Source organism: Plectrocnemia conspersa, unplaced genomic scaffold (assembly GCF_051122295.1).
Source record: "Plectrocnemia conspersa isolate PC_06_02 unplaced genomic scaffold, ASM5112229v1 ptg000011l, whole genome shotgun sequence".
Lineage (NCBI taxonomy): Eukaryota > Metazoa > Arthropoda > Insecta > Trichoptera > Polycentropodidae > Plectrocnemia > Plectrocnemia conspersa.
This window is the reverse complement of record NW_028277175.1, coordinates 8942530-8970472: the sequence shown is the minus strand read 5'-3', so window position 1 is coordinate 8970472 and position 27943 is coordinate 8942530. Positions and strand designations below refer to the sequence as shown.

Below are 27943 nucleotides of genomic sequence, written 5' to 3'. Positions count from 1 at the left end.
GAAGATGGATTTTTGAACTGCGGCAACACCGTCTCAGGCCGGCGCTGTCATCGGGCGGTCGGCGGCGCACAAAATCTCCTCGAACAGTCGATCTCTAGACGCGATGGCGGGCGATTCGGGCTCGCCGGGCGCCCGGCGCCCCCGCTCGGCGCTCAACGAGTGCGTCAAGGTCGTAGTGCGCTGCCGGCCGCTCAGCGACAAGGAACGCGCCGAAGGACACGCTCAGGTGCCACCCTCCCCCCACAACTTAATCTATAATAACAAACAAACGAACGATGCCCTTCGATACCTTAACGACGTAGATGTAAATTAGATAATGTCCCTTATTAGTGTTTTCATTTTGTTCCTCTACAATTTATTTTATTGTTTTTTAGGAATGATATATCCTATAAGATTGTTATAAGAAACAATAATTTGGACATTGCGTGTTTTGCTTTTCAAACACATTTTAACCTTTTGCTGTCAAATTGATTCCCCTCATTACATTACGATATCATAAAAACGAACATGATTTTTAATTTCTAAATATGTTACTATAGTGTGAAAAACGAAGTTTTTAATTTTAAAACGTAGATACATATGTAGCAATATGTTGTTGGTCATTTTCGCAGACGTCAAAGCCGAAAGCGAGATTTAGTTTCTGAGTGTGGCCGGTATAATTAACGAATAGCAAAAATATAATAATATGCATATATCAATTGGCTCCTGAAATTCTTCTAATATTTTGACTCGGCTCTTTCATTGGCTATTTATTGGACGTGTTGATTTTTTTCTCGTAATATCAATTAACTAATTATATTTATAATAAATACAGTAGTATTTGTTATAAATATAATTGCTGCTAATAAATACTTAATAGCCATACTAGCAGAAAATGTTTTCCATCAAATGAATACATACAATACTCTTCATCACTCATGATTGCTTATGTTTTAAAAATTATTATTTAATTCACTGAATATTAAATATTTGCTCCAAACTCGCAGATTTCAATCACAATATAACAATTTTTTTACGGCGATAATTACTTTTTTTTCTCTGTTTTGAGTAAAAAAGTCAATAACTGATTCTTATTTTTCTAGAAATAAATTAGTAAAGATACCCGTGAGTGATATAATGAATGAAATTCCAAGATTTTTGTTGATAAGTGTTATAAAATTTATTCAAAAAATTAAGTTTTACTTTGGCATTTTCATATAAATAGTTGTGTCCTGGGCTACCATTTTGTATTATTAAGTAATAAAGTTACATCAAAGTTATCGTTATATTTAATAATGTTTACATACATATCGAATCTGTACGTATGTCATAAATCAGAGATTGGTTGTCTATCGTGCAATTTTATCTTAGATTACTGTCTTGTCATTTCTTAATTTATCAAATTATAGTTATTTATTAAATGACAAAACTGAAACAATTTTATGCGTATATTTTGTGGAACAATGATAAATTCGTTAGCTATAATCTAAACTAATTTATATCTACTGCCCACTAATTGAGTTTCACTACTCAATACAAACGGTTTAATTTTTGATCCTGATTATTTTTCTGACTAGATTTCTTTAAATGATAATGTGCTTTATTTTTAAATATAATTAATTATTAGTTAATATGTTATAAAATATTTTAATCCTTTAATTTTTTATTTTAAATTATTATTAATAGAAGTACGATTTTTGAATTTTATGTATAGTCATTTTGAAACCAGATGGCGGATTAAGCTGGCTAACGAACGTACCCCGAAATATTTACAAGGTCAATTTTTCAGGAAAGTTAATGGAAGTACATACATATATGAGCCGGTTATTATGAAAGTTGAATAATTAATATATTTAATTCATTTTTAAATATTTGCACTTTTGCGTAAATTTGTTTTAAAAATATTTTGACATTACATCAAAATATAAATTATGATACTAAAAAATATGTTTAATACTTTAAATGATTTCATCCATTTTAATAACTAACTAATTCTGAGTTTCGTTCAAAATGTTCAAAATGGCATTTACTGTATTCATTTTCAATTATTTTCACAATAGTGTAAAACACAAGTACATAAAATATAATATATATTTATCTCATATATTTTTTTAATTTCTGACTTATTTCACTTTTATAATAAACAGCACATGATAAATTAACATTTTAACCTGTTCACCGCCATGCGCATGTATACATGCATTCATCTGAATAAGTGTTTTTTAATGAAACTAGGTAGTTATAATTGTTTCAAAAATCACTTTGTATTCTTACTAAGCGTTTACAATATTATAAGCTAAAATAATGATATAATTAGATTTAAAATTATGCATTTTATTCCGTCTTTTATGACTCGCAGGCGAGCTCTAGCAGCACACTGCTAGTGTTGACACAATCATGTTGCGGAATTTTTTTTTTTTCTGTAATTTATTAACGATAATTTAATCTTTATAGTATTTTATATTCGGTATTGTGATAAAATCCTCATAATATTTCATAATCGTTATAGTTATCGCCGTTAAATCTCATTATATTTATAATCGGTAGTTATATAATTCTTATAATATTTTACAATCATTATAATGATCTTTGAAATAGGAAAAAGTGTTTTGAGTCATTCTTATTTTTTATAATGTTTTTTAATAAAAAAATAATTTCAATATGTATTTTGATGAGTTTATTAATTAAATTACTCTACTGTTTATAAAGGTTTATCTTCAAAACCGCCGTTTGTAATATAACGACCAACGGCAATGTATTTAAAAAAACTCGTCACTTTTCTATAATAAGGAATGTAAGGAGCCGTGGTTACGACACTACCCAAAGTTTATGCTGGCAAAGGTCACAATGTATACAGATTTCAGTGCAATCTCAATCACAGTTAACACCATCACATATATCATCTAGAGACATTGCAAATCATATGCCAACTTTATTAGCATTAACAGAAAAAACTTCACATTATGTAAACAATATTATTTTTGTGCACATAGTGAAAAAAATGAAAAAATAATGCGGATGTCCAGAATATATGTACTTCATTCATAGTTCCATGTTTGGAACTTGATCACATACATGAAGAATTTTAATAAAATTTTCAGGTGACACTAAAAACAATAAATAATAGTTAAAATATATTTTTTATTGTAAGTCAAATGTTAGTACAACAATATCGATATAGACAGTAAATTGTGAAATTTATTTTATTGACGCAGTGGTGATGGCATAGACTATGTCTGTTGTAATCTCATATCTGGATTTATTTACTTATTTTGATCGGCACATTCATTATTTTATATTTTTTTAAAAATAAACTTCCTTAGTAATATATAAGAGACTCAATTCATCTCATAAAACGTCAATCAAAGTTGATTATTTTTACATCTGAATTTGTAATTATTTTGTAGATCTAAAAAATGATTTGATTTCTGCAATACCCACAGCGGATGTGAACAAACAATAAATCGTGAAGCTTAAGCTTTCCTTGTTTTTATGACATCTGTTTATTATACGCCTTTTATAATTATATATGGCGTAAGTGGCAACCCTATGCGTAGTTTGTATGTGTGCTATGAGTGCCGGAGTGGTGTGTGTCTATGAACGAAATTTGTCACCAAATCCGGGCGCGTGATATACCGTTTTTTATTCATGTTATATTACAGTAAATAAGAATAATATCATTTGTTTATGTATTTATTTTGATTACTTAAACTCTCGTTATCTTAAGAGATCCCATATTTTAGCCGTGATCATGATTTAAAGACATGAAACGCTTGAAATTTTAAATTTTACTTAAACGCTTGGCGGACAGCGTGTATTCAAGAAAAAACAGGTTGGCAGCAAAAGGGTTAAATTTTTTTTTTTTTTTATCCCTGGTTTTTTTTTCTGAGATACGAATTTAAAACTTTTATCATATGACGAACGAATAAAAAATCTCACAGCTTTATAATATTTTATATTTATTTATTTACTGATTTTATTAGGAAAATGAATCTTCTGACTGATATGATTATGGCAAATAATTTCAAGTCGCAATAAAAAACCTTTATTACAATACCGATAAGCCATTGCTGGGATGTCATATGGGGGGGGGGTGCAATTTGCCTCCCCTTGAATTAAGTCTGAAAAATGCATGGAATTTAATGAAATATTATTAATCTTAATGAAATCAAAATATTAAAAAAAATACCACTGACTGGCCAAATTTTGCCCCCCTCCCTATAAAAAGCTAAATTGTTGTCCCTGATTCTAAATCATAAATTCTCATGTTATTCCTCACAGAAAATTTGAAGAACAGTCTTGAATCTATATCGAAAATATTTTTTTAAAATATGGCATTTTAGAGAAAATATATCGGAATAGATTTTCACTGTAAAAATATATTTTTTTTGTAGTGAAAATATAATTTGTCTGGCAGCTGTTAGTAAAATGATAAGATTTCAACTTTTCCATATGTAGTAATACATACATTTACATACTTATCATTATTTATTTACATGCGATGTACAAATGTTACAATAAATGTGTATTTTTCAGTTATATTTTCCCTAATAAAGCCCAAATACATTTTCACCAGTAAATATATATTTGTACTAGCAAAAACATAATTTAACTGAAATGCGCTAGTGAAATTATATGCATGCTCTAAAATGTCTTTAAAACTCATTTTGTCAGTTGTGAAACGTCTATTTGCTGTTCAAACCTTAATGAAAGTATTCACTTCGATATTACACTATGTTTTAAAAATATGATAGCTATCCTTATCGATATAATTACAGACTTCTAATATAAGAGCGTTGGTCAAAGTATATTTAAACCGAATTTTGGTCAATGGAAGGGCGGAAAAGCAATTATCACTTCTCAGAAGTCAAAAATTCACGTCAAAAGCAATAAAATCGTGCTGGTGCTGTCGCAGTGGGAACGCTCGATTACGAGCGTTCCCACTGCAATGTGATAACTGTTTTTTGCGCTCTCCCACTGGTCAAAATTCGGTTTAGATAAACTTCATTCAATTCTCATTTATTTTATTATTGTTATAAAAAGTCTTAATATGAACTCTAGACAATCGAGCGTTTCCACTGCGACGGCACGATTTTATTGTTTTTGACGTGGATTCTAAACTTTAAATTTTGAATTTTAATGGAATACCATGAGTTGACGAAATCGAAATATTAAAAAAACTACCACTAACTGACCATCTTTTGCCCCCTTTGGAAAAAGCTGAAATGACATCCCTAAGCCATTGCTTGTAGAATAAAATCGGTAGCGATTTATCCCAAATGGATAATTAAATAAGCATGAAATCAGTAATTGCCATTAGTAAAATGATAACAATCACGAGAATAATTCTAAATGGTGTCAAAGATACGTTTAATCTTTTACATACAGATAATTATGAGTCATCTAATAGGAAAACAATGTTTCTGCTTAGAAGATTGTTTGAAGAATCACTAGTTTAAAGTATTTTTGTGTATGAGGCAAATTTGTGTGAGCGTAAATCTGGAATTCATCCAAAACAGCTATGAAAAAATATAATTTATATATAAGTATGTAATAATATTTCTTAATCACTTGTGCAAATAGTTTAAAATATAAATAATATTTATGGTTCTCGATTTAGTAGTTTAATTTAAATGTTCGGGGTTATGCTTTAAAAATATATTTATTTATGTATTTCACAATTTTAGTTTATCTCTTAATCCTTTAGATTCTAAACAATGATATATCGTTGTTTATTATTATATAAAATAAATGTTAACAATGAAAAACTGTAAAAACCGATATTTATCTCGGAACGAAAACTAGAACCGAACCGATATATATATATTTTTAATTGAACCGGAACGAAAAAAATAACGGTACAATGCCCTACTTTTGTCCAATTTAATATTTTTATCACCAAGTTTATTTGATACACTTAAAATCGCTCTCATTATTACTCTGCAACATTTGCAACCTTCTACATTAACCTTGCCTCGCTAGTGGGGAATTTAGAAACCACAACTTTATGCTTTTACTCAAATAACTGATTTAATACAAATGTTCGAGGCTAGAAAATATATAAAGTATAAAAATTCCATGTTATTAAATTTATCATTATGAATATACTTTATAGCTGCAATAAGAATGGATATTATAAGATAAATTGTCTTGTAATGATTTATTGATGGTTTCTATTACCACTCGTATAACTTTCTACCTAAAAAGGTCAACTCGTCAAGATCAATAGACTAGCTGACTTCACTTAAGGATAAGTTCAATAAATAGTTTCGCGTCTTTTGGCAATCTATATTTTTACAAAACCTGTCAAAAAAACATTGAGTACAAATAAAAATAACAAAATTATTAATAGTATTCTTAGCCTTCCTCAATTGATTCAGTAGAAACTAGTGTGCACAAACTATTGCTGTAGAAGTAGTGATATAATAATAACATCATTACAATGCTAAGGTCGGACTGGCCTTATATGTGCATTTTTCGCTACACATATATGTATATTAATAGTTAAAATTAATGTTTATTATGATTTTGATTAATAAAATACCAGTTGGACATATATTTTACACTCACATAGAATACTTTGTGATAGTAAAATAAATACTTTGTGCATATCTCGATTAATAATAGATTTTTTCTACATATATTACATGCACGCAGATATATTATAATTTTAAACATATTTGGATTTGGGCCAATTTACTCAAAAACTTTCCAGCCAGCAAATGAAACTAAACGAAAACTTACAGGCTGAAGAATAATTAATTACATTCTAAAATTTTTAGCTTATTTCAAAAGTTCATTCCCGGACATCCTAACACTGTTTCTGTCGTTATAGTATATATTTATGATTCACAGGTTGTGAAAGTTATGAACGAGCGCGGAACAGTCCAAGTGGCCAGCCCCAAAGGACAAGACAAACTCTTCACTTACGATGCCGCCTACGACAGCGCTGCCACCCAGGAAGATATTTATGACGAAATGGTAAAAATCGTTTGTTTACTACACATGTGCTTATACAGTGGTGCCTTGACTTGTTCCGTGACGGAGTTTGTAACTCAAATTACTATGTCAAATCATTGAAATGAATTAAAATACCATTAATCTATTTAAATGGTTAATACATACTACCCAAATTAACGATGTAGTTTATTTTTAAGTTACACGATACGTATTTTTGAGTCAAATTTTTAATAAAATAAATTGCTTGTATATTGAAAAACTCGTAAGTCAAGGTTCTACTGTATTATTTATATATAAAACAAAGATGTTTCAAGGTTAGTAATAAACCGAATGAATGATTCTCATATGTTGTTGGACGAAAGGGACTCGACCTTGAATCGTTGAAGATCTTTACAAAGAGTATAATTATACGTATATATTAAAAAAGTTTCTCAACCTGTGCCTAATGATATATGCGCCATATAAGGCACCCTCAGCACAGATGTGAAACATCTGTTTCGAAACTATTGAGCAACGTATAATCAGTGCAGATAATTTATTCAATTTGTTCGACTTACGTATGTAAGGCTAGGTAAATGTGAATGTAGCGTAAATTTATCAATGAATTGTCGATTGTAGTGTTGATGTAATTGTGTATTGCTTTTTATTATGGAATTGTGTTAAGTACAATATAATATGCTACTTCTAGAAGCTATGTCAGATATTTCTTTATTGAGAATTGCTGGATCCGACAAATATGAATTTTTATGTAATTTATATAACAATTCAAAAAGATCCGATTAAAAGTAATATCAAAACCGATGATTTAATAAAAAAATAATTAGGGGTAAGTTTTGTCACATGATTCATCATTACTTTATTGAGTTTGTTTTCATGACACCGCTGGTTGTTATTTCGATTATTATTTTTTAATCAATATGAGAGTCGTCAAATTTATTCTCAATCTTAGGCATAGGATAACATCAAATGAAGACATGTTCAAAATAAAATTTATATAAAAAATTTACATATCTGATATTGATTCTCTAGAAATCATAAATGTTTATTATATATAATGTCTAACTTTAAACGTAGAATTCATAATGCGAACCTGACTTATCTCTGATTGAGAGTAGTGACTAATAAGTGTGAGTAAAGTATTTGAATTAATGTGTATCTGATGTACTGTGACTTCAAACTTATTTTTAAATGCTCATATCTCTTAAACTGGAAAAAATGAATTCTTAAAAATTCTAGTGAAACGTTTAAATAATTGAAAAAAAATATTTAACGCAAATGAGGGGTAGATAAAAGGCGCCATGGTTGTTAACGTATTTTATAACACCAAGATACGCGTTGAACACTTTGAAGTTTGTCACAAGTGAAATAATACATATTTTATTATTGATGGTAAACTTTTTTTTTCATAGATGTCTATATATGTATGTATATGTAAAAATATTAAAATAAATCATGTTTTGATTGATAGTAGATCTATATATATATATTATAATAACACACAGTCTCATTTTATAAAATACAACATATTATTTTCACGTGTCATAATTAATTGAGCGATTTGTAAGTCTGGTCTATAAAATACCATAATATTCTAGTGATTTATAAATGTTTAGGACTAGATTGATTTATGTATATTTAACATTTATGCACTCTCCGCTGATTTATAAATGAATAAGATACTAGTGATATTAAGCAAAGGATTAAATTGATTTAATTTTTTTGTTGCGAGTATTAGCACTTAAAATGTCATTTTGTTTTTATAGTCATCCGGTATTTCTCATCTATGACGTTTTGGTGATATACGTAATTGCCATAAAATTTTGTTAAGATTTCGTAAGTCATTAATCAATTTTAACATTTATTATAATTGACTAATCGAAAAGCTGTGAATTTAAATCCACTTAATAGTATCTTAGATTGAAATTAATAATGTTAATTACAATTCTGATTGATCGCAAATTAATTGAATTTTTAATTTACTGTAATTGAATTTTGAATGATAGAGAAAGTGTATTGTGATATATGGAATTGGAGAATAAAAAAAATTATAATGGGAGGGAGCTAGAACGAAGTCAATGTTATTTTCTTATGAAATACAAACAATGTTGTTTGCATAGTTTGTGTGCCTTTTTTAGTGAATGTTCTTGTCGATGGAATCACTTGTTTACTTTCTATTTAGATAGGTCTCTAGTAATTGCGAGTAGTCATGCGATGTAGTTTAGTTTTCATTTTTATAATAGCTCGACCGAAAGTATCGTTAGAAATCTTTCATCATTACGTTATAATATTTTGATTAGGTTCGTCCATTAGTCAACTCCGTCTTGGACGGATTCAACGGTTGCGTTTTTGCATATGGTCAAACTGGCACTGGAAAAACACACACGATGGAAGGGATTCCAGGATGCGAGGGCATTATTCCGAGAACTTTCTCTCACGTTTGGCATCACATACAATCGGAAGCGTCGGAAGACGTCACATATTTAGTCAGCTGTTCCTATATTGAATTGTACATGGAAGACATCAAAGATCTCCTGAGGAAAGACGGTACAAAGAAAAAACTTATGTTGAGAGGACAAGTTAGTTATTTTATCTTTGATTTTAAATTTCATATTTGAGATATTTACGTCAGTTTTTTTCAGGAATATACTGGATTCTACATTCCGGATATGACTTCAGTAGTGTGTCGCTCGGCTCAAGATATGTGCAAAGTGATGAGGGCCGGCAACAAGCATCGGACAATCGGCAGAACGGATATGAACGAACATTCTTCGAGATCTCACGCTATATTTCTCATCACAATCGAGATGGCTCACAAAGGCACCGAATCCATAAGGTTGTTATGAAACTAATTTATATTATTGCGTAGGTGCTAATCTTCAACACAAAGGTTATTTATTATAGACCTGGTAAATAGAGACGTTTGTCTATGACAAATATATAGAAATATTGTTTTGCTTCGTTTATTGAATTTGCAGGCACACTTGTTTGCATTAGATCCAAGGCCATTGTAATTGCAATAACACACATGGCCGTTAAAATGTCAGCTGTTGATATTTTCCTTGTTAAGATTTATATTTACTTTGTATGTGTGTAAAGTTCGAGTTTATTCAAAGAGTTTAATGTGTTTTTAACATACGATTGCTCGGTAATTTATTTTATTTATCACGTTTTAAAATAATTATTTTGTACATAAAGATGTAGAGAGAAGATAATAATTATATGGAAATTGAGAAGTACAAATTTTAACATTACAGGGTTGGAAAATTAAATCTCGTCGATCTAGCTGGTAGTGAACGTCAAGGAAAAACAGGAGCGATCGCCGATAGATTGAAAGAAGCCTCTAAGATAAATCAGGCTTTATCGAGCTTAGGAAACGTTATATCAGCTCTAGCCGAGAATTCACCCCATGTTCCGTACAGGTATTTAAATAAAAGTTATAAATCTTTAAATACATTATTATAATGAGAATATGTTTAGGGATTCGAAATTGACACGTATACTCCAAGATTCGTTAGGAGGCAATTCTAAGACTATCATGATCGCTAACATTGGTCCGGCTTCATATAATTACGACGAGACAATCACTACACTGAGATACTCTCATCGAGCTAAAGGTTTTTAATATTATTTTATTAAATATTTATTGAGTTTTATATATTATATTGTCTTGATTCAGCCATTAAGAACAAACCGGTGCGTAACGAAGATCCTAAAGACGCTAAGTTGAATGAATACAAAGAGGAAATAGCTCGACTCAGGCAGATGCTAATGGAAAGAAAGGCCGTCGAACGGAAGAAGGATAAACCAAAGAAAGTTCCGAGAGCGAAGACTTCGTCGCCTTTAATTCAAGATAATAATGGTATGTTTTAAATATTATATTTTGAGTATTGTGGACATTTTCATATTATATTAATCATAGATGAAGCTGATTTACTGGCAATGGAACTCGAAAATCAAAGCATGGAAGCCGAATCTCATATTGAGGCAGAACGATGCAAAACCGAAGAGCTGGAAGCTAAGATTCAACACTTGCAAGATAGATTGGTGAGCGGCGGTGTCGGTCCGACTGGAGAGAAGGATATCATCAATAATCTTAACGAGAGTCAGATCATATTGGAGCAGAGGAATCTCGAGATTGCTGAACGAAAAAAGAGAGAGGTATAATCTTAAATGCATTTAAATGTATATGTGCGAATATATTATGACGTTTGTTTGTTCAGGTGGAGATGCAACAGAAGATTGATTTGGAAGAAGAGACCACGACCATAGTGAATAATACGTTCACTACGCTGCAGCAGGAGGTGGATCATAAGACTAATCGATTGAAAAAGTGCCTTTCAAAATACAGCAGCATACGCGAGGAGATGGTCGAGATGCGAGAGGCTCACGATCGGGAGCGTAGAGAACTCGAAGCCCTGCAGGAAGATCTCATAACCGATTTGAAAAGAAAGCTGCTGTTGGCCGATAATTTCGTGCCGGAGGCTGGACGGGCTCTTGTGTATAGAGTTCGCTTCAACGAAGACACGGACGAGTGGGAAATTCCTCATGATTATAGGTGTGTTCATGTTAAAAGTATTTTTTACAACGCACGATTAATTGGTGGTTATTATCTTTCATTTGTGTATCAAAATTTCAACTAGTTACAATATGTTATATGTATAGTCAATATATTTATTCAATTAGGATCAGTTTCCGTCCTAAAATGGGTTAGTTTATTACCATGAACCAATCTATTTTAATGTTCTTCAAATATTTGTATACGACAGAAACGACGACGACGGGCAAATAATACAACGCCCGATGGCCTTTCCGGGAAGGCGGCGACCGATCAGCGAATCAGTGAAGAACCGTCCCGAAATGCGATACCGCGCCGAAAACCTGCTCGATTTGAAGATGGAGATCCTGGGCTCAACGACTAAGGTGTACAAGAAGCCGGAAGTGCCGGCCGCGCTCAGAGAGGTATCACCGTTGACATGAATTAGTTCTTTTGTATGATTTGCTTATGATCATGGAATGTGCAATTTTAAGGTTTTAAACTCGGCCCTGGCTCGGGAGGCCGATTTAGAAATTAAAAAACCGCCCACCGCCCGCAGGCGTCCCACGACAGCCCACCACAAGGTGCAGGGGGTTCGATAAAGGAGCACCCGCCCCTGCGCCTTAATAGCATCGCTTCTTTTTTGTTATCATTATCGTCGTTGAAATGTGCAATATTATTTTTATTAGTTGAATTTAGTATATGTGCGCGCGAGAAAACAATATCATTATTTGATCTTTGGATCATATTTTTGTTAATTCAGTATTAACGACTAGTCATTCTATTCAGTATATGTATCGTATTATGATATACGTAAATATTGATTGTGTTTATTTGATAAGAATAAGATTTTTATTATACTAAAATGATTAAAAAGTGGCACAACTATTTTTTATAGTATCAGACAAATAAAACGTTAACAGGATTAAAAGAACGTTTATATGTGACAATCTAATATAATTTATATAAGCACATCACCATAGCACCATTACAATGGGCACGAGTGTCATCGAAATAATAGATCGATAGAAACAGATTTTAAATTGCTTTTATTTTTTTCTATAGCATTTAAAATATCGTTTTTTTTATCACACTACTGGTAGTTTAATAAAAGAGAAGGAAGTGTGGCATTTAAATTTGCTCAGTTTTATTTGTCGGATACTATACCAACAAAGCCATATTGTCAAATATATACCAATTAAAATTCGAGTCACAATAACAATTTTACCAAATAACGAATTTAACTAATTTTTTTTATAAACAATACTTTTGCTATATTAATTGTTTTAAACAAACCAATAACATTCCTTATTTATAAAATATGAAAGATGTATATTTTTATATTTGTTATATATCACTTTTTGATTGATTTAACCAAAGCTAATTGATTAATATATAAATATACACATAATAGAATTTAAGTTAAGTGAAGAGCGTTTTTTTTGCAATTTTTAAGCACAATTATTTCACTTTTACGCGTGTTGTGCAAAACTATTATATATAATGCATTTTTTGTGATATATATATTTAAAAAAATGTTTTAGCAACATTCCCAAATTATTTATTTATATTTTGTGATATTTTTTGCTTTAGATGTTTCATATTGTTACCATGACTAAATTATTATTGATATAACTAACATGACAGCTATATTTTTATTTTTACCCACCTATTATTAGTGTTAAAAATATTTGTACCACCGTCTAGTATTAGCTAAATATATAATACTAAATTAGGATAAAGTTCGTATGTGTTACGTTCAGTATTCATTTATTTCTGTTACCGTTGCGGCATTTTAAAAATTGATATTGTGTCTATTCCTAGTCTATATATTTGTCTGCACGTCAAATGCTATTATGAATCTAGTCATTATAAAAAGTATTGTAACTTTTTTGTATTAATTATATAATAAATATATTTATATAGTCCACCAGAATCAAAAGTGTTATTATTTACTATTGAAAATAAAACATATAAAAATAAATACAGCATTTATTAATTAAGTCATACATTAGAATTTTTAATACGCGTTTAATTGATCTACTATATACAATTCATGTCATATAACACTTGCGCTACTGTCCTCGAAGCCTCCACGCTACTCAACGCAATACCTGCCAAATGTGGCTCGTATCCTCTCAAAAGTCTTGAAGAAAAATAAATTTAAATTAAAAATGCCTATTTATATAAATATTATTTTTAATTAGCATTACCTGCGTCCTATGTGTGAATATATGACTATGTTACGCAAAATCAGAGCTGCCGTCAGACGAATACTTTTCGTAACGGGACCTTCGTTATCATCCTGAAAAACGCGATGATCAATTATAAAATAATACTAAAATGATCTTATAAAAACATGCCATTAAAATCATGCATTTATAACCCTGTTCAATTAAGCTGTAAAACATTGACCTTATTTGTTTTATTTATCAAGTCAGTCTATAAATTCATGTATATCTTATAAGTGATTGGTCTATTTATTAAATTTTGTCAAGGATGAACCTCAATCTATATGTCCACTTGAATTAATTTGTGGATACTGAATGACAGTGGATCGACTCAAATAATGTTTCTTCCAGAAGATCTAAGCTTTAAAAATGGGTTACATGCGAGATATTAAAGGCAATCGTTAACAGTTATTATTTTTAACACCTACGAACAGCAACCATTAATTGACGACATTATGATAGCTAAAGAAAAATGGGTACCATATCACAATATTACAAGAAAAAAAGGATGAAATTGAAAGAATATTTTAGTTTTAATTATCTAAAGAATACTCATATATTTATTGACTGACCTAATTACTTTAACATAAACACATTGTCGGTTTAGTTCCAATCACATATAACTCACTTTGTCAGCAAAATTATTTGTTCTAATCCCCAAATAAATTAAAAAGAAAACATTGATGACAAAATAACTTACATGCGTCTATAAAACACATGCAACACAAAACGTGGACAAAAGCAAACACATAAAAAAACACAGACACACACTGGAACGATATGTATTCTAATTGAACTTCGTGCTGTTCAATCTCTTTTTAAATGATAAATAGATAATTAACATAAAAACGAAAACAAAGCTGCAAAACATAAACGTAAATAAAAGACAGATTGTCAATCGCTTTCTCACCGGTGTTTCTACAGTGTTTCGGCTCGCTTCTGCTCGTTGCTAAAAACCAACACCATAAGTATATTATAAACTGATTTTCATGAGAAGTGGTGCGCTAATACATAATTAACATGTTATATTATTAAATAAATATATATTAAAAAAATAAGCAAGTGTTTGCCAGTGCGTAAAACACGTTGATTAATGAAAAGTATTTTGTGTATCAACAGCACCACTATGAAACGATTATTTTCAATATTAATGTTGTTCGTCGTATTTATACACAGTTTATGAATAAAACAAATGTGCGAATTGTGGTTATATAACGTATGTTTTTATAATGAAAATATATGTTTACCATTAGTTCTCTCGGATGCAAATCTACCGCGTGTCTCTTGATTGCGTGTATCGCCGCGTTCATCGCGTATCCGGGGTGAGATGAACTACCTTCCATTCCGGGAGAATCGATACGTTCCATTGTAGACGAAGGAGCTGGATTTGTCGAAGGTGTTGAAGGTAATGATGGCACGATGCCTTTACGTCTCTGAGCGTGAGACGTTTTTAATGCCTGGTACATAAAAATATTTAATTAATAAGAGAAATATTTTTTTAACATTTCAATGTAAAATTCGTTAAAATTTACATGAGATTTGGAAAAGAGGTAGTTGATTCTGGTTGTATGATTGTCTATTTTGTAGTAATTATGAAATCATTAAATAAATCATCCACCCTATTCACACAACTATTTTTTCCTAACATGAATATTTTAATGATAACGATTTCAGAATGTAGACGACTGTAGGAAATCTTATAAATTCCTCGAAGAAAAATTGTAATTAACATAGTGCTAGATAAATCATTAGTTTTGAAGCAGTAATATAGTGGAACCAAAACTTACAAGTAACTTGATTTACGAGTATTTCAAAATACGAGCAACTTTAAAAAAAAAATTGTCTCAACACATGAGCAAAAAATTGTGTATAAATATATGAATGAGATTCTCAAGTTGCTGCACCTGTTAGCCATTGCAACAATATTCTGGGCGCCCTAATTTAATAAAGAGGAATTGAACGTTTTAGTGGCATTGTTATGGTAAAATAATGACGCGGGAAAATACTCAGTCATAGATAGACAATGAAAATATTTATGGCTACTAAGTCATTATGGCTGACCCCCCTTTGGTTTAATTGGGCAATATAAATATGTATGTAAAGATTCGTGAGAGCTGTTGAACAGCAATTTTACAAATAGCGTTTATGCAAAAACGCAGGACACTGTAATTCCGGAGCGCCAAACACTAGCAATGCTTTCGGCCCTCTACTGACCACTAACTCGACGACCTGCCAAATCTTGCTACGATTTATTCGGACACTATTGCTATTCACTCGAATTATTTTAGTAAAATGAATTGCTGCGTACAGTAATAAATATATACAAGATGGAGTCATTGACTGAAAACTACTCACTCAATCCCAAAATCCGAAAACATTGAGAGAAATCAACGATGGTTACTAAATAAGTATCAAATATTTTTCACACGAAAAATATATAAACTATTATGGTTCTTTTACTGAACTACAACTCTTGTATTTTAATACGTTTATTTTCCCTACACTTTCCACCGTTTCTATTTTATCCATAATTTTTACAAATATATTGTTTCTTTTAATGTTTACATATATTATATATATCTTTAGATTTTTACTCAACAGCAAAAATCTAAAGATAAAAAAACGGAATAGAACTAAAATTATTTTTGTTGTTGAATTCAAAAAATACGTTTGAATTATGTATTCTTTATTTTCTCCTCGGTGTATGCAAAATTTGATCTAAGCAGAGATTGAGATATCCGAGTAGGTGGGGGTGTCTATATTTTCCTCAGGGTCCTAGAGTGCAACTGAGCAAATTTTGGAAAGGATGGCATTCAATATAATACTCATTTCTGTATATCAGGGGGAAAGAGTTACTATGTTTTGAGCAGGGTCTTAAAGAGTACCTGCAAAATTTGATTTAGATAAAAGGATATAGAAGAGAGACAAACATTATACAATAAGATGTATAAAAAAGTTAATATTCATTATTATTTTGTAACGTTAAGTCATATTATAAAGATGTATGTAAGTCCATATTCCAATGCTTCGGAAACCTTGAATTATATTAAATGAAATTGTGTTTCATTGAAAATAACAAATTTATTAATTGTAAAAGTTCTATAGCTAGAAAAGTTTATCATGATGCTACAAGTCTAACATTATCGGTTATCTGCGAATGTAAGTGTAAGTGTAAATAACGGATATGGCAATGAGAACAGTTCATAAAATAATATACTTACATCTGTAGAACAATGCCGATCTTGCAAGTGCGTCATTAGTGAAAATTTCCGTCTCGGCAATTGATCGCAGTGGATCCATAAACATGGCGATTCTGCTCGCGTGCAATGTACATTACACGCATGAAGATACACAGCCGCTGCACTCTCAAATACCCTGAAAATGAAATTAATTTGTTTACACCCATAAAGCATACTATATTATCTATTTATAATATAAATCTCACGTATCACAACCCCTCCATTGACACACCCATGGTTCATCTGGAATCTTACGCGGTGACACAGGTGGAACCTTAAAAAGAAATACATTAACGTCTTATACAAAAATAAACAAACATAATATCTAATATGTTTATATACCACAATGTTCTGTTGTTGGACAGTCTCGACCTTATTACTAGTTTGTACGTTCCGATTGATATTTTGATTGATTTGATTATTTGGATTATTGATCAAGTTTTTCTTCTCTTGCTGCTGCAAAGCAGCGTTCATAGTTTGCTGATTGGCGATTACAATGTTTTGATTCGCAGACAGGATCTGTCTATTGCCTTGTTGGTCCACAATGATCTGATTGCCACCTAAAATCCTCTGCTGGACAAATTGTTGTGTGCCACTGCTGATTATCTGCGTGCCGCTGATCATCTGTTGATTTCCAACAATGATCTGCTGGTTGCCCATCATCAACTGAGGACTGCCTATCAACATTTGTTGATTTCCCGTTATGAACTGTTGCGGCTGACTGGTTTGCACAATCATCTGCTGATTCGATTGAGTCGTGACGATTTGATGGCTATTGCTGTTGACTAAGATCTGCGGTTGAGGCTGTTGTGTTATCACAGGTTGCTGACTGGTCACGAGTTGCGCTTGCCCTTGTATGATTTGCTGTTTAATCACTCCTGTCGAGTTCATCATGTTTGGTGAGCTGTTCAAGATGGCCGGATTCGCTTGTATGATCGCTTGTGTCGGTTGTATTAATTGTTGAGTTCCTTGGATGACGCCAGTGGAGGTCATGACGGCGTTGGCGGCTAATTGCTGTTGATTTATAGCGTCCGTGGCTTGGGAAATGAGACTATTTAAAGTGTTCTCATCTAGAGCGCCACCAGAGTTATTCACCTAAAGATTTATAATATATTTAATGCACTGAAGAATGCAAATATAATATAATTATGTACCGTTAATGTTATCTGTCCATTTGTGTTTCCACCTTGGAGTATAATGATAGTTTTGTGAGGCATTACTCCACCTGGAACATATCCAAGACCTAAAACATACACAAAAAATGATACATTGATTATTTAAACCTTATTGTTATAGCATTGTTATGAGATAAAACATACCTTGTTGATTGTTTGATGTCGCTATCAATTGTAACGGAGGGACATATTGGGTTCCAGGAACTGCGACTACTGCTTTTCCGGGGGTACTTGCTGTGTTTTAAATATAAAAATCAGTACTGGTATATCATTTAAAATTATTCTATGATATAAAAGGAATATGTATGATTTCATTATGATATAATATAAACAATATACGTTTTATATTTAATTATATATTATGAATAAATAACATTTCCCAATTCAAAATGTTTTTAAAGTGGCTAATGCCTTGCTGTACAAGAGGACTTGAAAAAATGTGTAGGAATACTCGAAATGCAAAATTGCAGGAACCAATCATTAATTTCTGAAATTTTTTACTGCAACTAACAATGATAATAACCCACTCAATAAAAAATAAAAGCACGATGTAATTGAAAATTTGATAAGTAGAAAACTATTCTTTATAGTGCAAATATTCTCGACGGATGAATTTGTTTCACAGCTACAGCAAATCATATGTAATTAGACTAACCCAAAAAGCATTGACGTGGAAGAAAAGTACTTGCTTGTTTAACATATCCTCATACAAAAATATGAATATACCATGTAGTATCAACTGTCCTTGTTGATTTTGTATAGCGGGAACGATGACTTGTCTGGGAGTTTCTGGTTCTTGCTGTTCGGGTTCTACTTTAACGGGCGGCGGCGGTTCTACTTTAACGACAGGTGGCTCAATTTTAACAACAGGCTGCTGCACTTCCTGCTTCAAAGCGGAGGCTTGACTATTCTGCTGAGCTTCGTTCTGAGCCGCCAGGAGCTCCTCTTCGTCTTCCAAAGCGGAAGCAGCCAATGCGGCGTATAGATTGGCAGCAGTCGAGGAGACCCCCTTATCGTGTATAAATGCCGACATTAGTCAATCTTTAACGGTGATAGCATATATCAAAAAGAAGAGAAGAAGATTACAAATGGTTTTACTTCGTTGCGACTCTTCTTGGTGGCGGGTTCGTCGTCTTCCTCGACACTAGGTCTCGGATGCGGAATTCTGGGAGGTGAAGACTTTTTCTCAACTAAGGTGCTCAACATCGGATTCTGAAATTAATAGTATTTAATTTGATTTTGATAAATAAATTAACCCTTTGCACTTCAAAGACACTTTCAAAAGTTTTTCACTAACTCCAAGCCAGTTTCATTTATGTTTGAGAAAAAAAATCAGGTTTTAATATATATATAAAAGAGGGTTTAAATTATAATGACCCTTCAATGTGTATATTAAACATTTATTTAACAAATTAATTTGATACTTTATTAAAACAATCTCTTAAAAGAAAGTTAGATATTTTTTCACAAGTTCGAATAATACGTCGTTTCTTATCTTCCTTTAAGACTTTTGCGGATCTGGTTCTCAAATTCTGACTGTGCTCTGTTTAAATATATATTCTAAATAAAATACCCAGAATATTTATAAAAAAAGGGAATAAAATACTTTACCAAAAAAATTCATTCTGGAATGAAAGGCTTCCATATTCGGAACATAAATAATGTCCATTTTTATGATTAGACTAAAACTAGTATTTGATTTTCTACAATATGCAATTACAACCACAATAATAAATTATATATTACCGCCAATTTAATCGGATTGTCTTCAGCTGTGCTTTCATTTCCGTTCCGCTGCAGCGTTTCAACTGTTAAAATAAATAAAAATAAATGATAACATACAATTTATAAGGTGCTTGAATAAAAATTAAACCGTACCTGACGGATCCGGAAGATTTGCTATACCGGGTGTTGTCGTCACTTTAACAGTAGGTATTTGCGAGGGATTTGTGCTGGTTACACCGGTTGAAGTGATTGTACTGCAGCTTATGAGAGCTTCAGCGTCAATTTCCATCTATTGATACAATATTAATGTATTAACGATTTTAGTTTTAATTTTATAATATTTTTATAGACACTCACTGGATTTGGACTGGATATCGGAACGCTGACAGTAGGGGGTGTTTGTCCCATCATTTTCTGTTGATTTTGTCGTTGCGTAACCTATTTACATTTTTAACACATTAAAATACTACAAAAACGTTCATATTATTAGTATTGTTTATCATAAAATCATTAAAATATATTATTATTAATAAAAACAAACACAAATAAAACACATTAAGGGCAGTATTAGTAATGACGACATTCATCAAATAAATAAGTTTAATTTTAACATCAGTATTTGATCAATCTATCAATATTTATATAAAATAAATAACTGATGCAATTAGTTAACTCAAATTCATATTGTATATTATAGCAAAATTTTTAACTTTGATCCACTTAATGACTACAATAAACATGCTTCTATAATATTATTTTACTGTTCGAATGCGAAACTATCTCGAAGTATATCATAAAAAGATGAAATGGTATGTCTAATTTGATTACCCTGTACATCAATATTTTTGCTACAAACATAAAATACCTCAATTTATAAATAAAATCATTATTTTTTCCCATATGCTCCCATCGATTTTGTTTTTATAAATTTAGAGCAAAATTCAGAAGATGAAATTGTTTTAATCATAATTTAAAGAATTTTATATTGTGTCAAAAAAGTTCTAAATTGATATACAGTGTTATTAGTAAAAAAAATACTCGTGCAAATTTAAATTGACTTTTTCAACTGCCAAACCTGATACTGTACGTAAACTATTGAAAATCATCATATTGAGGTCTCGTACAATGTTCTGTCTAAATTAAAAACTTAAATGCCTAATTGTTGAGTGAATAACTTAAATAATATTGAGTGTAGTTTTGTAGAAAGCATCAGTAGAAAAACAATTCTTATTTGGATATAAATATTCATGAATTGATCTTCGATAGAATTGCTCTCTGCATAACTACGCTCATTTAACCCCAAAATTATGCATCAATATTAGTAGTGTTAGATATTTTTATATACCTGAGGCTGCATGCGATCCATGCTTACTGCTGCACTCACGGGCGGAGCCGGTGCAGCACTAACCTTATGCGCCAACAAATGCTTTATGAGTGTAGTATTTGCCGATTGTAAATTAGACGGAGTCGCAGACATTGGAGGGGGATTCGTGGTCGAAACTGGTGAGCCGATTTGCAATAAAGGTGGAGACTTGGGGGTGGTCGCTGTGTTTTCCTACATTAAAAAATAAAATCAATATTACCATTTGGCACTTAAAATTTACTCTTGAATCTAATGTGATAAAATGGCATAAATGAGCTTTTATATCAAGCTACAGATATAAGCAGTAAAGCTTTTAGGATTTATTCCTCCTATCAATAAGAGGGCAACGTCATTTGAAAAAAAATATAACGCTATTTATTAAATTTCTAGAATAACACAACAAATTTTCATTTTTCATGTTGTTCTAAATTCTGAAAAATGTGCTTTGTCAACAAAGCACATTTTTTATTGAACATAAATATATTTATTTATTGCTCAATTTTTAATGCATAAATCATTTGTTTTATTGCACACTACAAATACAATATTTCTCAATATATTTTATATTGAACATAAAGATACATTTATTTAATGCTCATTTCTTATTATTGTAATGCACAAACAATTCGTTTTGTGGAACAAAGTATTTTTAATTATTCATAATTATTTTAATGTTATAGAAATTTATATGTGCAAGCAAAAAAATACCTTTTATTTAATGTAAATTTAATTACTTCTTGACCCATATGCGATAATTTGATCATATGTACCAATACAAGTCAAAACATTTGGGCAATTATTGTTTTTTAATTAATTTTAGTTGAAAAGATATGATTTTAACAACAGCTGGTCGACACATATCGTGTGGCAAAAAAATATGACCCGTCGATTAAGTGTTGAGGTAATGTTGCAACATTAGGAAAGGATTAAAATGCAAAAAAGTTTCCTGATAAGCACTTACTTTTTCAATTGAATATTTATCTTTATAAAATATTTTACGCATGGATAAATATATTTAAATAAAAATAAATTTAATATTATATGTATTAATGTTATGCAATAATGATAAATAAGTTGAACCTGTATTTTCTGTTGTTCAATTTTGCATAGTTGTGCTTTCAGAATGGGCGAAGCTGGACCTTAAATCAATTTAAGTTAATCAATCGAAAGTGAGTAAACATTGCAAATGTATGATTGTTTGCTTTACCGGTTTTGATATTAGCCTGAGGTAAAATGGACGGCATTGGTGCTTTCGACTGTGGTGCTGTTCGTTGCCTGACACCCATGTAGAATTGCAGCGTTTCGCCAGATATCGTCTTCACGGGATTGGGTCCCACGACGCCTCCGAAAACGGATCTGACACATCTCGGAAAATGCAACGGAGAAATAACTCCCTTCCTACCCACTTTATTACAACAAGCCAAATACTGCTTGTAAAGCTCGCTCGCGTCCAAATGTATATTGTTCGGACACGGCTCCCAAGTAGCTCTGAGCCACGCTAACGCGAACTGTTCGTTCTCCTAAAAAGCCACACAATTTAAATATTTTTAATACACGTTGCCTAAGTACTCTAGTTTCATTTTTATACTTGTATCACTTGTTGGTGTGCGTGTTGTTGCTGAACCGTTATATTGTTCGGTTGCGTGAGCGAAGTCACTTGCTGTCCAGATGGCATGGTCAACTGTATTGCCGATTGGGTCTGTTGACCAGCGACTTGAAGCAACGGAACAGGTTGGCTGGGTTGAGATACGACGGGCGGCGGAGTCGGAACGGGCGCCGGTGGAGGATTGGACTGTATTTGCTGATTGGTGCCTTGAATACTAGTACCGGAGACTGTCTCCACAACTTTCATCAATATGCATGCTTTAGGTCCATAGCTTTGAGCCTAAATTTTATCAATCGATAGATTAATAATATTTTATATCGATTTATAATATAATTAATATGAATTAAATAATTATATACCTCGACAGTTATCAGAGAAACTAATGTATCAATAACTCCATGAATTTTTACGATGTAATCGCAAGACTTCTCTCCGAGCGTAGTCAAAGCATACATACATTCGAGTGTAACCACAAGCAGCATAATATCATGTAACGTCAAATATGAACAAACTTGTTCATAAACCTATAAAAAATGATTATGAGTAACAATTAAATTTAACTTACATGTGTGTAAGACATACACATTACCTTTTGTTCTAAGCATCTCATCAACACGTCTTCGTTGGACTCATTCTGTGCTAGTTTATTAAGAACTTCCATTGCAGCGAGGGCACGGGCCCGGTCATCGGAGAGTAAAGCGGCTGTTATGGTGGCAAACAGATGTCTTGACAGCAGACAAGTGGCCGGATCTTTAACTACCAATTCTACCGCTATGTTGCCCAGAGAATCTAAACCGGCTTGTCGTATGGAACTCATGGAGCAGTTCACCGATAATAAGATGAATCTGAAAATTAGCATCATCCATTATTAAATAAGTATGTATATAAAACAATGTAAAAAAAATATTTTTAAAGTATGTCATGTGTATATAAAAACTCGAGAATAGAACACCAGCAATACAAAATTCTATTAAACGTTCTTTTTTTTTTTTTTATTCAAAACAGTATTAAAATTTTTTTTTTTAAATATACTACAAATGGCATATGTGCACCCGATATAATCATGAAGTAGAAAAAAGCAATTTATTAATTCAATAGATGATGCCAGTTGCAGCATGTTTATTTTATTCAATTGACAAGATGGTTGTTCCCACAGTATAAATAAAAATTTGAATAGTACAAAAATGTGCTGAAGAAAACTGCTCCAAATGAGTTTTCATTTTGCTTCAAGCGCTTTCAATTTCCAATTCGCATTGCCTTCACCATGACAATACGCAAGACAAGAGATAGATGCTGATAGATCATGGCCGATTTTATGTAACAACACCATGAGCAGAGTTTAATACATTTATGTGTTGTCAGATTAATTTAATTCAAAATAAACCATTCTTTGGTAGTGTTGTAAGATAAAATGTAAACGAAATGAAGTTAGTATGAAATAAAGCACACCTCAAAAAAGTCTGATGCTTCGCTAAAACCGAAACATTATCTTCGTGGAACGATAGATTCCTCATGATAGTCGCTACTTGTCCTACGCGCCGCGAAATTAAATCTCTAGCTCCGCCCGGACAGCGGCTTGCCATGATTCCGTCTTCATCAGCCAACATGGCAGATTGATGTTCTTCAAATACCGGTAGATCCTATAAATATGATTATTTATTATGTCTTATATTTATAATAAAATTTTATGAATAAATAAAACACTAACTTTATCATCCGGTAAGATCATTGTACCGTCGTTAGCTAGATAGCTCTTTAAACTGAGCTGAGACACTATTGCTTGCATTGCTAAACCCTGAACTGGAAAACGCTCTTCGTCTAGCAATTCCAAAGTGCCCGATGGTCTCGTGTGCTCTAGCCAATACCATTCTATGTTACAACTACGAGCTTCTTTATAAGAGCGACCGATTACATCACGTAAACTACCTGAAATTATAAATAATATTTTATCATATGATATAATTTGAGAATAGTAAATCTTATTAAAAATAATTACAATGATTATAAACGCCCGCATGTCCTAACAAGAAGTCGATAATATGAGGTGCGCTTATTATCGGCAGCTTATTGGCCGAATCGGCAGCCAAAATTGTGCAAACGTTTAGAGCAAAATCTTGCTCGTTGGGCAGCGGGCTCAGCAGGGACAGAGCCATTCTCTCCATGGCTCCTCCCAAGCGTTGCAAAGGTGATAGTCCATTAGTTTCGCGTATGTGGTCTAAAAATTAAATAGATTAAATGTAATGTCGTGAAATAATTTAATTTAAATATTTTTCTTACCAGGAACGTTATGTTGTGTGTGATTGTAGGTAAAGGTAATGGTATTTCTGGCTTTGGGCGCTCCGTAACCGGAGCGCCGCGGCCGGTCGTCGTCCATTTCTCCCATGAGCAAGTCTACATCTCCCACGCCGCCGACCGCACCTCCGCCTTTTATCCGCTCCCATCGTTCCAAATAGCGCAGATACATGTGGCGTATAGCTACGCCGCCATTTACACACGCGGAAGGTAAATCGAGCTGCTTTAACATATTGTCCCATAATCCCTGACCGTTGACCTATAATTAAATTTTTGATCAAGTATAAATAATGCTCTAGTATTTTGATTAATTTTATCGTATAAATAAATATATACCTTCACCCATCCTCCGTGATGTGTTACAAGCATGTAAAGATAATACAAGTCGATTTCTTTTCCGTTCATAACAGGCATGTGTCTGATGGGTGTGCTGAAAAATTATGAAATAAAAATTAATATCGTTTATTATCTATATGTATAAAAATATAAGTTTTAATATTCAAGATGCTGGCAATGTCTTTTAGATATTTTTATAAAGATTTGAGGACACTGGGAAATTTATATTATCACTAATGCCAGATGAGTAGCATGAATGAAAATAGTTCACTTTTGCCAGTGTAGAAAAATAAAAGATGCTGTCGAGACTATGTGTAACGCCAACTGCTTATCTGAACCAGATAAGAATTGCTTTCTAGGAAAAAAATAAAGGGTGGCTTGCCAGGTAGTTGTAGTTAGTTGTTACTCAGGAAAGGACGTAACCGCATACCTATGCCCGACGTTGGGGCTTTGCCGGGTCTTCACAGCGGGCTAGCATAGCAGCGATTTATGTGAGTTTGTGTCGTAAGTAATACAAGTTATTAGTGCTGTGATTAAGTGTTACATCCTTTATACTTAATGTGACCATACATTCCGTTTTGAATGGGCCATATGTAGAATATATAAAAGCTGAGTTCTATAAAACAAGCAAAGAATATTTGGAGCAGTGTACTTAATATTTAAATGGAAATTTAAATAGAAAAAAATTAAAATGTAATGGATGATTGAAAAGGGATTTTTTAATTGTCTATATCTACATTTAAAGCAATAAAATCGTTTTAGCGCTGTTGCAGTGGGAACGCTCGTTACCGAGCGTTCCCATTGTGACGGCGCCGACACGATTTTATTATTTTTAACATGAATTTTTGACTTCTGAGAAGTGATAATTGTTTTTGCGCTCTCCTATTGGCTAAAATTCGGGTTGAAAAGACTTTGATCAGCCCTCTTATATTAGAAGTCCATATTAATATCGGTAAGAATAGCTATCATATTTTTAAAACATACTGTAATATCGAAATGCAGACAAACTGTGGAGCAATATGTGAGATGCGATGTGTTTGTACTTATTCTTTCATTTATTTTTCCTTGAGAAATGAATTGCCTTAGTTTATATTTTGGACTTAACCTAATGAAAGTTCTAAAACTACAATTAGTTTTAAAAATTTCGTTAGGTTTGGTTTTGGTTAGAACGGCAAATAGACGTTTCGCAACTGTCAAATTGAGTTTCATAGAATGGAAGTTCTACAATTGTAATTAGTTTTAGAACTTTCATTATGTCAAGTTGGGTTTGGTTAATTTGTGTAGGTTAGGTTTGGGTTTGAATAGCATATTTACGTTTCCTAACTATCAAATTGGGTTTCAACGACATTTTAGAGCAGCATATAATTTCACTAGCGCTTATCAGTTAAATTAATTTTTTGCTAGTATAAATATGTATCTAGGGTTGAAAATATATTTGACATGAATTTTTTTGGCCAAATTCAAGGGGAGGGACATATGCCCCCACCTGCCTTACCTACATTTCTGTTGAAAAAGAAGCGGCATGAACAACGGCCAAATTTGAATGAGGTTATTGTGCAAGCCAATCTATTTTGTTCATTTGAATGAAATATTGGCATACCTCAGGTTACGACAGTCTCATGATAAAACAAACCGTCAATACTACACTTCTACCATTTTTTGTGACATTAGTTTATAAAATGTGATTTTGGTATCAAAAAACGTGCTCATTAAACGCATACATTTGAACTAAAATATGATTTTCTTCAACGGAATGATAACGGAAACTTCATAGGCAGATATTATAACTCCACTCATTTGTTTTTATCGAGAATCATCCGTTCATTCATAGAAAATATTAAATATAAAATAAATTTTGAAATAAAACTGAGTCGACGATAATTATTTAGGTTACGCGATGACGTTTATGAGGTATATGAAAATGTATGACATTGCGATACAAATTTGCATTAAATCGCTAGGATAACATTGCGCAATGACGTCTGTCAGTGTCGTTTTCGGCGGACGTTGCGCGAATTTTAAAGTTTGGCGGGCGGTCGATACGCTGCGATTCGCTCGCATAGCCAACTTTGAAAGTTGCAAAGGCGGTTTCGAAGGCGACGCGAAACCATGTATGAAAAGTGGTCGCGTCTGTCGAGACGAGTCATTTTGTTGTCAGAGTTTGACTCCGAGATGTGGCACTGCGGAGACGAGCGGCGAAAACAAACGCGAAATGGAAGCGAGTTTGCTGCTTCGGGACGAAGCGCTCACCCTCGGCCCTCGTGGAACTGCTTCAGCTCGGCGAGGAAGGTGGTCTTCGCCTTCTGGTAGCTGCTCGAGCTGGTGCGGAGGTGGAACTTGGCCATCTTCGCCCGTTATTGCTCCCCGGACGGACACGGCCGGCTCGCGGCCTAAACGATGCGCATCTCGACCATAGGCGCGAAACGAAGCTCATGGCCGTCATTAAGCGATTTCTTATTTTTAATCGGAAATATACTACAATCAATGTCTTAATAAAATTTAA

The 27943-nt window shown here is 32.4% G+C and overlaps 2 protein-coding genes across 14 annotated transcripts; one reads left to right on the top strand and one right to left on the bottom strand.

Moving 5' to 3' along the window:
• Window positions 1-30: 30 nt before the first annotated feature.
• Klp68D (kinesin-like protein 68D) lies at window positions 31-14304 on the top strand. The gene is made up of 11 exons (XM_088197762.1): window positions 31-226; window positions 6835-6960; window positions 9237-9515; window positions 9579-9772; window positions 10194-10358; window positions 10417-10553; window positions 10616-10798; window positions 10859-11097; window positions 11160-11494; window positions 11706-11898; window positions 11968-14304. The coding sequence occupies exons 1-11, from the start codon at window positions 104-106 to the stop codon at window positions 12073-12075; spliced, it is 2082 nt and encodes a 693-aa protein (XP_088053888.1). The 5' UTR covers window positions 31-103; the 3' UTR covers window positions 12076-14304.
• On the bottom strand, window positions 13452-27848 carry Bap170 (Brahma associated protein 170kD). 13 transcript variants are annotated; one of them, XM_088197748.1, is made up of 26 exons: window positions 27691-27848; window positions 25441-25534; window positions 25090-25363; window positions 24809-25027; window positions 24521-24738; window positions 24262-24452; window positions 23402-23657; window positions 23172-23336; window positions 22795-23091; window positions 22414-22726; window positions 22287-22345; window positions 21189-21398; window positions 20201-20281; window positions 19997-20132; window positions 19865-19926; window positions 19205-19330; window positions 18845-19127; window positions 18263-18352; window positions 18098-18186; window positions 17286-18038; window positions 17150-17217; window positions 16926-17079; window positions 14952-15161; window positions 14615-14653; window positions 13687-13778; window positions 13452-13619 (listed from the first exon to the last, which is right to left on the bottom strand). In XM_088197748.1, the coding sequence occupies exons 1-26, from the start codon at window positions 27783-27785 to the stop codon at window positions 13517-13519; spliced, it is 4677 nt and encodes a 1558-aa protein (XP_088053874.1). In that variant the 5' UTR covers window positions 27786-27848; the 3' UTR covers window positions 13452-13516. The 13 variants fall into 13 exon arrangements, with proteins under 13 accessions (XP_088053874.1, XP_088053883.1, XP_088053875.1 ...); XM_088197757.1 differs by having other exon boundaries at window positions 21252-21398; XM_088197749.1 differs by having other exon boundaries at window positions 22287-22339.
• Between the last annotated feature and the right edge of the window lie 95 nt (window positions 27849-27943).

Excerpts from the sequence above, each read along its gene's own strand:
- Klp68D (XM_088197762.1), top strand. The coding sequence starts at position 104 with ATGGCGGGCGATTCGGGCTCGCCGGGCGCCCGGCGCCCCCGCTCGGCG. Across the intron at positions 10,359-10,416 it reads TCACCCCATGTTCCGTACAG|GGATTCGAAATTGACACGTA; the intron begins GTATTTAAATAA and ends GAATATGTTTAG. Across the intron at positions 10,799-10,858 it reads TTTAATTCAAGATAATAATG|ATGAAGCTGATTTACTGGCA; the intron begins GTATGTTTTAAA and ends TATTAATCATAG.
- Bap170 (XM_088197748.1), bottom strand. The coding sequence starts at position 27,785 with ATGGCCAAGTTCCACCTCCGCACCAGCTCGAGCAGCTACCAGAAGGCG. Across the intron at positions 25,028-25,089 it reads CACACAACATAACGTTCCTG|ACCACATACGCGAAACTAAT; the intron begins GTAAGAAAAATA and ends TTTAATTTTTAG. Across the intron at positions 22,727-22,794 it reads CACACCAACAAGTGATACAA|GAGAACGAACAGTTCGCGTT; the intron begins GTATAAAAATGA and ends GTGGCTTTTTAG.